We start from the raw sequence: 15031 nt of genomic DNA, 5'->3' as shown, positions 1-15031 counted from the left end.
TGCCTTTGGTCAAAACATTGGCAACACTTAGGGCCTGTCGGGGGCGGGGTGCGGCTCCTTGCTGCGCTCCCTGCCCCCCTTCCAAACGTGGGGAAAACCCCAGCTTCCTTCCTTCGATCGCTGACACAACTTGTGATAGCTAGCAACTTCAGAGGTTCTCAACAGCCCCAAAATAACTCGCTGTTGGCTTATTTTGGGTCTGCAAATGTGAAGCTCAGAGATGGGGTGGATGTTCTTCCACATTTTGTGTTCGCGTCCCTTCATTTTTGCCAGATGCTGTTCAAGCTTCTGCCAATGTTTTGTTCTTTCTCCAGAAAAAAGAATCACTAGGCGTCTGGTGAGGCGGGAGAGTCTGCTACCACCAAAATTCCCTCTGAAAACACCTAATGAACAAGCACTTAGTCTTGCTGCCTTCTCCCCAGAATGACGAAAGCTTTAGGAAAAAGGCATAATTACAAGACGGGAGCCAACAAAGCCACCCAACCGTGACCCCTATTTTTTCCTTTTATGACCTTTTCCTGATTCAGCCTATTGCCTATGCTTTCAGGGTAGGGCCCCGGTGGCTCATTAACTCTGAAATCCTCCTTCCTCACAAAAAATCCCCTCAAAGGACTCTGAAAACCTGGCATCTACTCAGGCTAAGGACAGTGATCCAAAGCCAGGTTCAAATCCTTCCTCAACCCTTTGGAAACTTTGATCGTTTCCTTCCTCATGATCAGTTACTGCACATCTACAATATGAAAACCAGGAAAGGTGCATGTGAAGAGGAAAGCTTTTTGTGCACTTTGAGGCACCCGCCCCATGTCATGACCATGAGTACTGCTAACTTCTAGAAAGGGGTGGGAGATTGGCTTTGAGTCCTGACATAGGGTCTGCAGCTAAATGCATATTTACCTATTCTGAGAATTCGTCTTTCTGAGGACTGTGAAGCTAGTTAGGCAGGTGAGTCGCCTTTTGGAAAGGGTGATAAAATGAACGTGGGAGACACTGAAACTGAGTAGGCGCTTCTGTCATAATTTGGACCTTGAGGATAAAATGTGAGGGGAAAGACATTATAATTTCTTTGAATCTTGGCGTATTTGCCTGAGTGTGTATCATTGCATGTAAGGTCAAGGCCACAGAATCTTTAAAAAGGAAGCAAATGGTCTCTTGGAACCCAAAAGGCAGGTTGGGTAGGCTTCCATACTCAACTTCAAGGTCCGGATTAAGTTTAGCCCCTCTCCGTGGACAACTCACATGAGAAAGGTATCAAACAGCAGGTGTGAGGAAAGCTCTGCACAGTTGGAAACAGAAGTCTCATGCAAGGTATTAGGGAAAGTTGAATTTGTTTATTGTAAGAAGAGCCAGAGGAAAACAATCAAAGACCAAATTGTGAGAAGACGTTCAGTATTCATTAAATAACACATAGCCTCCCACCTGACATATCTATCTCATTGTAAAAAGTGAAACTGACAATTCCGAAATCCTGAGAACATCAGGAAGTGCATGGGGACAATCAAATTGTAGATCTGAAGAAAGCAATGGGAATTCTTCCTCCCTTTGCCTTTCTTTAGATTTTTAAATTAAGTAGAAAAGTCCCCCGAATCAATTTACAAACAAAACCCCCAAAACCTTGCCTTGGCGTCCAGTCATCCATTCATGACATGCTGTGATAACTTTATTAATGTAGCTCCCCAAAGCATGTTAGTAACGGGCATTTGTTACTGCAGCCACACATGCATAGACCTGACTGACTCAGTCTCCTAAGGAACAGACCTCAGGGGAAATGGCTTTAGCAGGAAGCAACGTACAAAGGTAAAGGGAGTTCTACCGGATCAGAAAGCTGAAGGGATGGAGCACCTCGCCTGATCTTAGCCAGCAGTGACCTGGGCCACAGGTCATTAGACTCTTTTGGACAAGTCATGTGGGGATAGAAATGCGTAGATTTCAAAGCCTGCAGAGCCCTTCCCCATCTCCCATCCTATTCCGTATTAATGAACAAACGTGCTTGGGGGATTAACAGGTGACTTTTTAATCTAACGAAGAAGATGGATCATTTTTGGAGTATACTTTTATAATCCATTCTAATAGGAAATAGATTCACAGATTACTAGGTTCTTGGAATCATGTGGGTCCTGTTTGTCTCTGCTAGTACACCCATCAGTTAACCTTCTGAGAGGGTGACAACTGGGTTTCTCCATACTCTGCGGAAACCCCCAACATTCGGATGAGACGGGACAATCAGCCCTGCTGGGATTCAAGGGCCGTGAAGACAAATGGCTCTGAACTCAGATCTTAACTAGATTCTTAAGCAGACAATGGTAAAAATATTATTTAACATTCAAAAATTCCCGATGGGGTTAGAGTAGAGTAAGGACACAGATAAACTGGACCAGGCACTTCACATGATTGTTTACTCTTTACACTTGTATTGTTTCCTAGGCATTTTTACCACCATAAGCTTACTCCAAAACCTCCTCCACCTGGTGAGGCTTCTGCTATTCATGATATCCTACTCAGGACCTCACAAAGGCATTCTTTGCCAAGGATTGCTCACTCTACACTGTCAAGGGGTCGCTAATCAAATTTCACGCAAATTCCATTTATGCTCGAAGTTGTGTGCATGTGAACACGCATTCTGAATGGAAGCTGAAAGGTTAAAAAAAAAAATCCAATCTTCAGGAAGGGAAAAGCTATCGAACACGCACTCCATCCCCAATTAAGACTTTAATTACCTGCAGCGAAAAGCATGAAGGCATTTCTGTTACTGAGAATTTGGCCATCTTGCCCTTGCAACACCACACGCTCGCCACCGGTGTCCCGGGAAGGTGCGGAGGATTGGACGGGACACTCACCGAAAGTCGTGCCAGCCTCGGGCCTGCTCACCGAGGACACAATGACGAAGCCGAAGCCCTCGTTCTCGCCGCGCCGGATCTCCACATCGTACGGCTGCACGGCCGTGCTGACCACGCCGCTGCCGCTGCCGCCGCCGCCGCCGCCGCTGCCGATCCCGCTAGTGCTGCCGCTGCCCGAGCTCACCGTGTTCAGGGAGTTCTGGCTGCCCTGCGGGGTGCGCTTCTCCTCGGTCAGCGACGCCGGCTGGTTGCTACTGTGATGGGAGGAGGCCGGCGACGGCACCTCGTTCTCGGCTTTGGGGGCTGCAGGAGAGAGAGAGAGAGAAAGAAAAAGACGGAGGCCCGGCTCAGCCACCCCCCTGCTCTGCCCCCCCGCGGCCGGCGCCACAGTGTGCAACGAGACCCCAGCCCCTTGTCCCGCACGTAGCTCCTGTCCCGCAGCTCCTGCCAGGAGCCCACAGGAGACACCCCGGGGGACAAAAGCCTACTGAATATGGGCATCCGCTCTCAGGCTCCACGCGGCTGCAAGAGGGGCCCTCTGAACTGCCTCCCGCGCACGAATCACAGGAACGTGAGCAGAAGCGCAGGTGTGGTCCGCACCCGCAAGGACCCCGCTTTTACAGCAGAGACCTAAGCGCACGTTCACCTTGTCATTACCCTCAAGAGTCACACTTCTGCTCAGATTGCCAAGCAGCGTTGCTTTCCATTTTTCCATCAGGCCGGACTGTGCACGTTGACTTTACCATGAAAGTTACCCTATTGTGGGATTCTTGACAACACCCGTCAGAGGTATACTTAGTTTCTCTTCCTACTTTCCAGATGTCATTGTCTACTCTGATCACACTCCTGGGTATGTCAGCCTTCCTCAGAGTTCCAGTTTTATTGCTTCAGCAGGTGACAGGATAAAGCACACCAAAATTGCCAAAATAATAAGCAGGAGTGACCCAGGTTTGATGCTACAAACAAAATGCGTGTTCGGGTTTTGCGTTAAGACATTTATTCTTGAAGTTCTCCCTTCATATATGTCTTTTTATTGTGGTAAAATATATATAATATCAAATTTACCGTCTTAACCATTTTTAAGTGTATAGTTCAGTGGCATTAAGTCCAATCACAGCAACGTGCAACCATCACCACCATCCATCTCCAGAACCTCTTCATCTTCCAAAATTGAAGCTCTGTACCCATTAAACACTAATGAACCATTTTTCGCTCACCCAGCCCCTGGCAACCACCATTCCGCTTTCTGTCTCTATGAATCTGACTACTCTTGGTCTGTCATATAAGTGGATTCATACCATGTTTGCCCTTTTGTGACCAGCTTACTGCACTCAGTCTAATGTCTCTTATAGATTTAACATATCTTTGACTCAGAGCTAAAACCCCCAAATATTTAATATTTAAAAAATAAATCTGGAACAAACAAAAATCACATTGCTCTATTATTTTTATTTGGGTCAGTGAAATCAAACGTTTTCAACCCATCTCAAAAGCCATTTTTAACTGACTGCTACTGACTGCATGCACTATCATTTTAAGAAATATTCTGAGGCCATCAGTGAGCTCTCTGGGCATAATCCATGACTGATTAACACCGTTTTCCACAGTTTCAGTAAGGTAGGAGTCTCACACTGGAATCTGATATCTTAATTCTATAATTAATTAATTCTATAATCCATGTAAGTGAGTTATACAATTTTTTTTAAACAAAGGGCCAGTTAATTTCATTTGGTAAGTATCTCTTTCACAAATATTAAAGTGTTGAAGAAAAGATATTTCATTTCATATTTCTTCAGTAATTCAAGTGATATAACAATCTGCTTTTTCTGCATTGTGTCTTGACTATTTCAAGGTGGGGGCTGCAGACACAGTGAACATCCCATGTGGTGTGTGCTTTCAAGACGTTGGCGAGTGAATGGGAAGGAGACAGTTACACAACGAGCCGTCTCAAAATGGCAGATTCTGATACAAAAGTAAACCATGATTCACAAAAATGGCAAGGGAGGAATGCCAAAATTGGAAGGGAGTTGGAAGAAGGAGGGAATTTCTGAGGGTTTCACAGGGAAGGTTTTATTTGAGTTGAGCCGGAAAGGGTTTGTATGTTTTGAGAACTCAAGTACTTTAAAGCTTACAGGCAGGAGAAAGAAGTCAACGATGGCCAAGAACTGGCCAGCTCTACAACTTTCTTACAGAGAAAACAAACCTTGGCTTCTTACCTATGACAAGCAGCAACAGAGTAAGGCATCACTAACTTTTTTATGAGCTTATTTGGCGGCACAAAACTAATTTTTGTTCTTGTACCTTGAAGCTACAGCGTTCCTGCCTTTTATAATGACCTCTTTTGTTGAGAATTAACATCAAGTGAAGAGGTGACTAAGTTCTGGTTGGCAGGGAGATGAGGAGAGGGAGTATATATTCAACTAGTCCTCTTCTAGAAGGTTTTGCTGAACGTGCATGAATGGCACATTAAAGTACTGTTGAATGACAGTAGTTTTGCTGGAGTTGAGAGAAGGAAACCATCTGGAAAGTCTGAGCTTAATCACATTTGCAAAGATTTGCTAAAATAGATGCTTGAGGAGGCAGACACAGGAAGGGGGCCTTTTCTGTGCATAAAGTGACAAAGCACTGTCTAAAGGGATAAATGAAAAACATACCTGCAAACACCACTTTACGCCGCACCGTGAGGTTGACGTGGCCTTGCTTGGCAGCTTGTTGCATAAGTTGGACCACAAGCTGGTGTGATTTTCCGATTACCGGTGTCCCATCCACACAGATTAATTCATCCCCAGACCTCAGGCGGCCGTCCGTATCAGCAGCACCCAGTGGTACAATGTGACCGATATAAATCTGTTGAGTAATTGGATGATGGATGAAACGTTGACCTTTTGGTTTACTATTATACCGATGGCCTTCACATTTCTGAGAACAATTCAATTCATTCATTCATGTCTGCATCCGTGCCATAAACATTTATTGAGCACCCACCAGGTATCAGGCCATTGTGATAGGTGCTACAGTAATTCTTAAATGGTGGAAAAGCAACTATTTCTTTTTTTTTTTTTTTAAGTAATCTCTACACCTAATGTGTGGCTCTAACTCACGACCCTGAGAACAAGAGTTGCATGTTCTTCTGACTGAGCCAGCCAGGCGTCCCGAAAGTAACTATTTCTTGCTTGGTTCCTTGACCTTTATCTGGGGTCTGGTGAGGACTCACTTTTTCCCCTTTGCAGAAGAAATACATCACTTTACTCCTTCATTGGCAAAATCTTTTCTCCTTCTCTGTTTACCTCAGAACTCTCCTTCCAGGAAACTCTGGAAATTATAATAGTAATACTAATTTTCATTAAAGGTCCAGCACCATGCCTAGCAATAGGGAATGCACAAAAAATACTGCTCAATGAGGCAATGAATCATGCAAAGTCTGGTTTGACATCCCATTTCTGTACTTTTAGCAGCTGCATGCAGAGCAGTCTTTATATTTAGTGTCTTGTTACATTTACAGTTCATTAAACCTTAGCGAAAATATTTGTGCTTTCCTTGCCTCCTCACTAAATAAAAATGCTGTAACTACCTTTAGATGGTATTTACAGTTTACAAAGAACTTTGACAAAAGAGTGATTAAGAATGTGGACCCTGAAGTCAGACCCTTTCAGTCCCTCCACTTACTAGTGCTATGATCTTGGGCAAGTGAATTAACCCTTCTGTGTCTTTGATAATTTGAAAAATGGGGATAAATTCTGGGATTTGATGGAGAAATGAGAAAATGTATGTTAAAAGCCATTAGCATGGGGTGTGGCACATAGTAAGGTGCTCAACAAATAGTTATTTTTTATTAAGAGAAGTTAACAGTATTTATCTTTAGTTCTCTTTTCTCCTTTCAAAACATTCTTAGGATGTTATACAGATTTGTTCTAAAGGTGAGGAGGGAACTGAAGACCAGGGAGGTTCGAGGTCGCCTGACTCTTGTCCAGGGCTCTTTTTCTACTTTTGTAAAGACAGCGGCCCTACCTCCTCTGATCTTTCATGTCTTGTCAAGTGCTCCCTGTACACTAGCTATATACAAAGCCCACTCCCTGCTGGCCGATTTAACAGATTTGGCCGGAAGGATCACGACATTGTTTCATTAGTTGATGCCTATTATTTTGCTTTTTGTTTTCATTTTCTTTGACGCGGAGCTCCAGGTGCTGGAGCTGCCACTTTTTATAAACATGAATACAAACTTTAAAGAAGGGAATGAGTCTCTTCTTCGTCAAGACAAAAGGAGCTCCGCAAAACCCAGCGAATAACCCACGCTACTTGAAATGAAACAGTCTGTGTTGCACATGGCTGGACTCAAATCTTGCTAATTTGCCACTGCTGCCAATTTGCTTTGATATCTTAGAAAACAGCACTGGGGGAAGAGGTAGACAAGAGACTCACAGGTTCCCCTGGTTCATTTCCACCCAGAATCCTAAATCCAAATCCAGTCTCTTTTCTCCAGAGGAAGATGTCCTGTTCTTGGTAGTCTGGAACTGTGGAGAAGAAAGAAGGAAGAGGGAGGTGATTTCTCTGCTAAAAGGAATCATACTGTTAAGGTGAACACAGAGGAGCAATCCTGATGGTGCTTGAGCGGATGACAGCATTCCAACAGAGAAGGAAACAAAATAATCTGGATGGATAAAATAACAGAGGACACTAGGCAGAAACAAACAGTAGGACCGGTCACCGGGCCCTAAGTTTTCTCAAAGGACTCATCACTGTTTGATAATTCCTAATCAAGCCCCAGCCATTATCCTGGACTAAGCCAGAAGTCGCTGTTGACCACTGTCCTTGGTATTGTTGCCAGAAAAATGAAGTAAATTAAAATCATCATGTGCTGGACCACAAAGTGGGTGCCCACGTCTCAGGAGGGAGCTCATTCTGAGTCACAGTGACCATGGAAACAGAAGCTTGCTCTGAGGATTTAGAAGCCCTGATAACACATCTGATGTTATACCAAGTAGAGGATGAAAGAAAATAGCTTGAGTTAAAGAGTTTTCAGTTTTTTTAAAAAATGTCACTTTTTTCTCCCTTAGAGTAATCAAGATTGGCAAACCAATAATTTGATTTTGTTAGATCATTTTTGCCAAAAGTTACTCTTGGGCATCCTAATATTTCCAGTTTTCAAAGTTTATTATAATTTCAGTCATATTACCAAAAAGGAGCCAGCCTTCCATATTCTCAACACGAATGGTGACTACAAAAATGTTCAATGTCAATTTTCCATATTTTCTTACTTTATCACTGCATGAATGACTGCTTTGCTCCAGATTTTGCCTATCATATTTTAAAATTGTAAGTATTAACTTACTATCCAATAACTTGATATTTTACTCTTAGTAATGTCCTGAGCTTTAAAATAAAGACCTCATTTATTAGAAGAAAAATCATTTCTGTAAGATGATGTTCACTATACCTGAAATTTACCTGAAATTGTCCTATGTACCACTCTGTTACTTAACTAAGGTAATAAAAAAGTTATTTCTATTTAATTCTTCTTTAGTATTTTAACGTATATGAGAGAGTGTTTTATGATCTTTAAAATGACACATCTTTTATTTAAAAAAAATGGCTTAGTGGCAGTGAATCCTAAAGGAGATTTTCAAATACTGTTCTACATACTTTCTGGTTTATTTAATTAATTGGGTTTAGGATTGAAGGAGTGTGTAGGCCTAAGAGTTTAGTTCTCATCTTCTTCAATTTTGTACAGTAAGGTAGGGAAGAAGAAGGCGGTTGTTTAGATTTTAAGTTGGCAAGAGTGACTCACCCACTACCTTCAAATGTACGGTGTATGAATACGCCAAGAGAGAAGAAACTAAATGAACAGGTAAGTACAAGTCAGAGAAGTTTGAATCCAATATTTTTGCCTGAGCTATCTTAATGACGCAGGCTTTACATGGTGCTTTATGCCCAATGCATTTTTTTATTATAATTGCGGAGGCTAAGCTGCAAGACGCCACAGAACGTGCAGTTAAACTACATCATAGGACTCCCCTAAACACAATTTGAGAATGATATTTTCTTGAGCACGCTAAGGTAACGATATTTTCTTTCTGTTCGAGTAGCTAGCTACAGGGTATTTGCTCTAATAGCCTCACTGAAACAACAAATTAAATCAGGTTGGGACTCTGTCTTGGGTTCACTCAAGCAGGAGGATTATTTCCAAAATAGACCACGGGTGCTTTCCGGCCAGCTCTAGGTTCCTGGCAGAGTCTGCCTTGAGTCTGCCTTAAGTCTGCTGAGCCCTTTGCAAACAAGGGAAGGATCTCTGCAGAGACTTCCAGCCTCTACCCATTTTTCTCAGTATCATTTAACACAAGGACACTTGCCCATGCTACAGTGACACCAAAGGTGGCAGGTTTCTGCCTTCAGTCGCTCATTTAGGCACCCAGTGTCATGGTATGGGTGCTTGTGGCCACAAGATGTAGGCTTATCATTCAGTTTAGTCCATAGGAAAATAGCATTTGTGTCTCTCTGAGAATCAATGGGGAAACGGCAAATTGATTTAAGGAGCTTCCTGTTGAAAAGGAAGATGCCCAAGGACACCAAGGATGTTGAAGATGCCAGTGATGAGCTAGGAAAACACAGACACAAACATGATACACCAACACAGACATGTTACAAAGAAAGTCTTCTGGTACCTTGACGTTGGCATTTTAACCATTATATTCTTCCGCCAAATTCCACGCACCCAAATATATAACATAGGTGATAAAGCAGCAGGGAACCATGTTACAGAATTACAGGATTTCTCTCTTTTGTGTTCTCTGCTGCCACTTCTTCCCAGGGGCACCGAAGTTTCTAGACCACTCCCCCAAAATGCTGTATTCTCTTCTTTATTTCAGGCAGATTTTACAAGAATGGAGCAGGGAAGAATTATCTTTCTGATATTAATATCACCTTTTTTTTTTTTTGAATGAGACTGAATCAAAAAGAACTAAGAAAACTTTGTCCAGTTTTCTTCCTTTTTAAAGCCCTCGCAGAGGGGACAATGTCAGCAGTTACATCCTTTGGTAATGCCAGGGACAACTCAATAAAGCAGTCAAAAGACTTCCTTTGATAATTACAAAGAATGGAATCACCAGGTTTGCAGAGAAACCTCCTGGTGTCTCCATTACTACAGACACAAATTTCCAGACTTAGATACAATGTGCCCATCGCTTTTTATGTCATCCTGTCTTTGGTCTGTGCTTGGTCAACAAGAGCGCCATAATGCTTCTGTTCATGGCAGTTCTCTTTCTTCCCTCCCTTTTCTGAGTTTTTCCCCAGCACACCCCCCACCCCCGCCTGGGACCAATGGCAACATCAAACAGTATGAATAATAATGGAGAAATAAAAGTGTTCAGCAGATCCTTACTCTGACATTCTCCAAAACTCGTGGAATTGATCTCTCTTTCTCTTTCCCCCTTGCTCAATCCCGATGCAGGCGAAGGTGACATAGCTGGAATATTAATTTCACAATTTTGCAAAGCTTAATGTATGTGCTTTCTCTTAGTTCATTTTAATTTAGTTTTGATTGATAAGGAACGTGCAGTTAAGCTTTCACAGTAAAGGTCATGGCTGCTGTGGATTTTTAAAGACTATAGTTTGATTCTGGCTTTTTTTTTTTTCTTTTTTCATGGTGCTTTTCTTGTCAAAAAGCTGGTATTTAGAGTTGTTCCACTGAGAATTTCATACAACTACCATTACCATCTTAGACTCTTCATATTTAATTATACCCTAAAGTACGCATTTTCGTATGACTTGTTTTAATCATGTCATGAACTTTAGGTTTGTCTAAACCCTGATTTCCTTTTGAAAAAAAATTATATATACTTCTCTTACTGACACACTACAGGATTTATTTAAAGATTCCCAATGGAATTCATTCTTGCACTAACACCTGTTCAGATGAATTCTCAGCAATTCAACCAATATAGTTTTTGTTTTGTTTTGTTTTTAAGGTAGAGAGAGGGAGGCGGTAGGGGCAGAGGGAGAGGAAGAGAGAGAATCTCAAGCGGGCTCCACAGGCTCAGCGCAGAGCCCGGACGCAGGGCTCGATCTCACGACTCAGTCTGAAATCAAGAGTCGGATGTTTAACCGACTGAGCCATCCAGGTGCCCCTAGAGTAGTCTTTTAGTTAGAGACACAAATCATCAGATCTGGCCAAGAACTGAACAAAACACAAATAAGAACTGTCATAACAGCTCTTAAAATCTAGAAGTACAACCAATGTCCTTAAACTCACTACAATAAAGGATCCCATTGACCAATTCCAAATGTGTAAGCATGATTCTCCTGAATAAGACAGGTTTACAACGTTGGTACAACAGCTTTGACTTTTTTTCTTTCCAACCTATTTTGTGAACAGGTGCTGTTTCAAAGGCAAGCTTTAGACTTCCTTTTGTAGTACACACTGGTGTCTGCTAGCTGGTCTTCCTGAACATTTACTAATAAGATTGCATCAGTGTCATTTTCAAAGACATGTGAGTAATTGATATGTTCTCAGAGAAAAGACAAAGCAGGCAACATGGCTTGTAAAGGACTTCCATGCTTGCCTTTGTTTTTAATTAAATATTTAAGCCCTTCAAAGGGATTTATTAACACATCTGCAATTCAGATTGATTCATTTTGACCCTGGTGTTTTGACAGATGGCCCTTCAAGAATATGGTATTTTGCATAGCATTTAGACCACGTCAAGGAATCTGATCAGGGATGGTGTTAATCTTCACACTGCCCTTCACAATAAAATGAAGTATAAGACAAATATATTTTCAAAATAAAAAGAGGATAACATGGGTCCAATTGAAGTGTTATTCCTGATTTCAATTTCCCTGTTTTTTCCTGGAGTATGGTGTTCAGTATGTCTTGGGGGAGGGGCAGGGAATCACATCTAACAAGGCTACATGCTCTATTTCACCCCCCTCCCCCCTGGAAAAGACAAGATAAAAAACAACCTAAGGGAATGGGAAAAACAGATCTGGGATAAAGCAAAATACTGATTAAAAGACAAGACTGACGTAGGTTCATTTGCAGGTGCTGTGAAAAGAAGAAAATCTGTGACAGAGACCAAATAATTACCACTGGGGGAAAAGTCTCATTACCCTTATTGAGTGGTGAGGGAGAAATCTATGGGAATCTTAACATCAATTAGGATTCTAAGATCACTCAATTATGGAGCCTCCAATCACCAAAAAGAAATGGATTCTCGTTTGGGCTGCTGGATCCTATTCCATAGATGTTATAGAAAGTGAAGACAAAACTGGCCCCATTCCAAATATTTCAGTCTGACAGCCACCTGAATAATTTCGATGCTTAAATAAGCAGCTGACTGTGGGGTAAGAGTACGTATTTTACTTTTTATTTCTGGTAAAAAAAAAAAAAAAAATTTTTTTTGAAAATCTGATTAAATACCAAATTCTTAATGAATTTTGCTTCCATCAAGGTGAAAATGGCATTTGAGCTGGAATCTCCTATTAAATGGATGCATCAGGATGGTCTGTCAATCCTTGATGCCCACCAGCATTTCAGAACACGGTTTATTTTATCACAGAAAGATTCACACATGAGAAAGTCCTAAATGTATACCGTATTGAGAAAAGCAGGAGCTTGGTCAATAAAGCAATATCTCAACATCAACTGAAGGTGGGCCATTAATTGGAGGAGCCACATGGTTAGAGAGAAATGTGAAAAGAATGTGAAAATATTCCTCTTTGAGAAACATTTGTTCAATGAAATCACTACAATTAGTGAGAAGACACAGGGAGAACAGACCCCAGGTTCATACTTAGCAACTCATGCTTATGAGGAATGTTCCACATGGAACTTCATTTCCTCTGACCTGGCCTCAGGGATACTCTAGGGGTCTTTCTATACCGGGGACTAAATAAATTCCTACTCAAATTATCTGGCTTTTGTCAGCATAGGGAACTCTTAGCCAAAACAGCTTATTTAATTCCCCACACTGTTATAGTAAGAAGGCAATGATATTTCTCCCCTGAGGAGGGAAAGGATGGAGGGACTCCTGAGTGACTTCCAAAATGTAGTAATCATCATGACTCCAGACTTGCCTTTTGCCCTGTAACTGCTGAATTTCACCCAGTAATGTGGCCAACTTTCCTTCTCAGATGGGGATGCTGGCCATGCTCCCCTGTTTTGTTTGAGTCACGGAGGAATTGCTCCAGCCAGCAAAGGAAAGGCTTCAGAGCCAAGTCTGAGTGGGTGGGCAAGAGGCTGGGGCCATGGGGGCTTTGCCTGAGAAACAACCACAGCTGTGGCCATAAACAAAACTTGTGCTGGGGTTGGAGGGTGGGGGGCACAAAGAAGATGGGCAGAGTGATTCTCTTCTGTCTTCCAATTTTAATCAGAACCTTCACCAGACCTCATTAAACATTCTCTTCAACCCCCCGCCCCAAAGAGAAATGAAGTGCATGTCCTTCCTTCCTCCAGAGTTGCTTCATCCTGACCAATCACACTCATGAGAAAATGTAAGTAATAGCAACCACCAAAATGGGGGTTAGTCTGCATCCCCTAAGATTAAAGCACCTTGGAGCTTTCATTGCTAATGGTAGGATAAATGATTATTATTTACCATGAAGAGTCTTTGGAATCATTTCATAATAAAAAGTAAGAAATAAAACAAGAAGGCAATGTTAGGTTTATAAGGGCCAAAAAGTTACGATGTATGCCATCACTAGTTCATATTTATCGAAAAGGTGAAGCCAAAGGAACACACTTAACCACAGTATAAATAATTAAAGCGCAAACCACTCACTGCTTTCTTTTTTTTTTTTCCTTTCTAAGGGGAATGTTTAAAAAGACTGATAATGATTAAAAAAAAAAAATTACCAGTAGTCTTAAAAACTAGGCCACTAAGAAAGCATTTAATCTCTTCTCATTACTCCTGCAATCCAAACCAATCATATTTATGTTCTATTGTCCATCAGAGCTGTTTCATGAGAATATGTCACAATCTCTACACGGGGAAGAGTTAATGAGACAGCAGCTCTTATCTGCCACTTCTTTTAACTGAAGGGAAAAATAAATCCATTTTTTTATCCAGGCCCTTTATTTTGACCACCATCCACATCTTGCCCCCCCCACCAAACTGAACACATAATGGATCCTCCAAGAACATCCAGCAGGTTCTGTCACTATTCTGAGAAGCTTTCGCTGAACTCTCACCGTGATTTACTTCTACCCCATTTATACACTGAAAATCTATTTTCAAGAAGCCTCAAGAGACAACTGCAGCCTTGGGCAGGGGCCTCGGGAAGATAGGAGCCAGGGTGCTACTCACGTCGGTTTTCATACATGCTCCTGGACTGGGCCCAGATTTTAAAAGGATCTGGTTTTTTCTGCCCAGAGCCGTCGGTTTGATCTGGAGCTGGGGCCTCTGCAGGTGGGTACTCGGGGAGCACCTGTGTGCTGTGGCCTGGGGAGGCCGTGTGTAGGCTCCGGTGGCTGGAGACGCTGTGCTGAGAGCTATTCTGGCTGTCTTTTCTTTCCAGTGGTTGCTGAAAGCAAGCAAGTGAGAGAAGCAAGGAGAGAAGATTGTTATTGGTTCTCTGAGTGGGTGTTTCCATCAGCTTGTTTTTGTTCAGCATGTCTACGCACACATACATAAATATATCAACAACATTTTGGCTTCCATCTTTCTCCAGCTAATGCTGCATGCAGATAAATCCCCAGGTGATTGGCAGACAGAGAGAGGGGTGGGCCAGATGGAAAGACATAATCACAAACCATATTGCTCTCTGGGCTGTAGCAGAAAACAAACCCAGTTTTCATCAGAGGTCCCCAGCTAAGACACCAGGCACATGTATTACAAGATGTATCAATTTAGCACCCTGATTTTTGTCACCCATTTTTAAAAAATGGTTTTAAAAGGTCCTAGGGCAAGGGTAGAATTGGGGAGACCTTAGGAGATTGCTGTAATTATTTAGGTGAGAGAGGATGATGGCTTGGCCCAGGGTAATGTGGCAGAGATGGAGAACAGCGGTCAGATTCTGGACATATCCTGAAGGTTGAGCCAAGGGAATAGTTAATAGGTTGCATGGAAGGTGTGAGAGAAAGGAATCAAGGATGGCTTCAAAGTGGGGGTGGGGGTGCTGATCCAACTAGAAGACTGAAGTTGCCTTTTACTGATACAGCAGAGATGATGGGATGATTACTTGGGTCTTTGAAGTTGGAACAGTTC

At 42.2% G+C, this 15031-nt stretch overlaps 1 protein-coding gene across 13 annotated transcripts in view; it reads right to left on the bottom strand.

The window, feature by feature from the left end:
- MAGI1 (membrane associated guanylate kinase, WW and PDZ domain containing 1) overlaps nt 1–15031 on the bottom strand; it is a 604684-nt gene that overhangs the window by 20154 nt on the left and 569499 nt on the right. For 11 of the 13 annotated variants that reach the window (XM_078076268.1, XM_078076272.1, XM_078076278.1 and 8 more), the window contains 5 exons: nt 14132–14348; nt 10210–10293; nt 7254–7345; nt 5489–5681; nt 2835–3137 (listed from right to left, as the gene is read on the bottom strand). In XM_078076268.1, the coding sequence (XP_077932394.1) occupies nt 2835–3137; nt 5489–5681; nt 7254–7345; nt 10210–10293; nt 14132–14348 (889 nt within the window). The remainder of the gene's footprint in view (nt 1–2834; nt 3138–5488; nt 5682–7253; nt 7346–10209; nt 10294–14131; nt 14349–15031) is intronic. The other 2 variants (XM_078076261.1, XM_078076266.1) reach the window with 1 other exon arrangement.

Source organism: Halichoerus grypus, chromosome 1 (genome assembly GCF_964656455.1).
Source record: "Halichoerus grypus chromosome 1, mHalGry1.hap1.1, whole genome shotgun sequence".
In the NCBI taxonomy this organism is placed as follows: Eukaryota; Metazoa; Chordata; class Mammalia; order Carnivora; family Phocidae; genus Halichoerus; species Halichoerus grypus.
The sequence above is the reverse complement of the archived record's forward strand: the minus strand, read 5'-3'. Positions and strand labels throughout refer to the sequence as shown.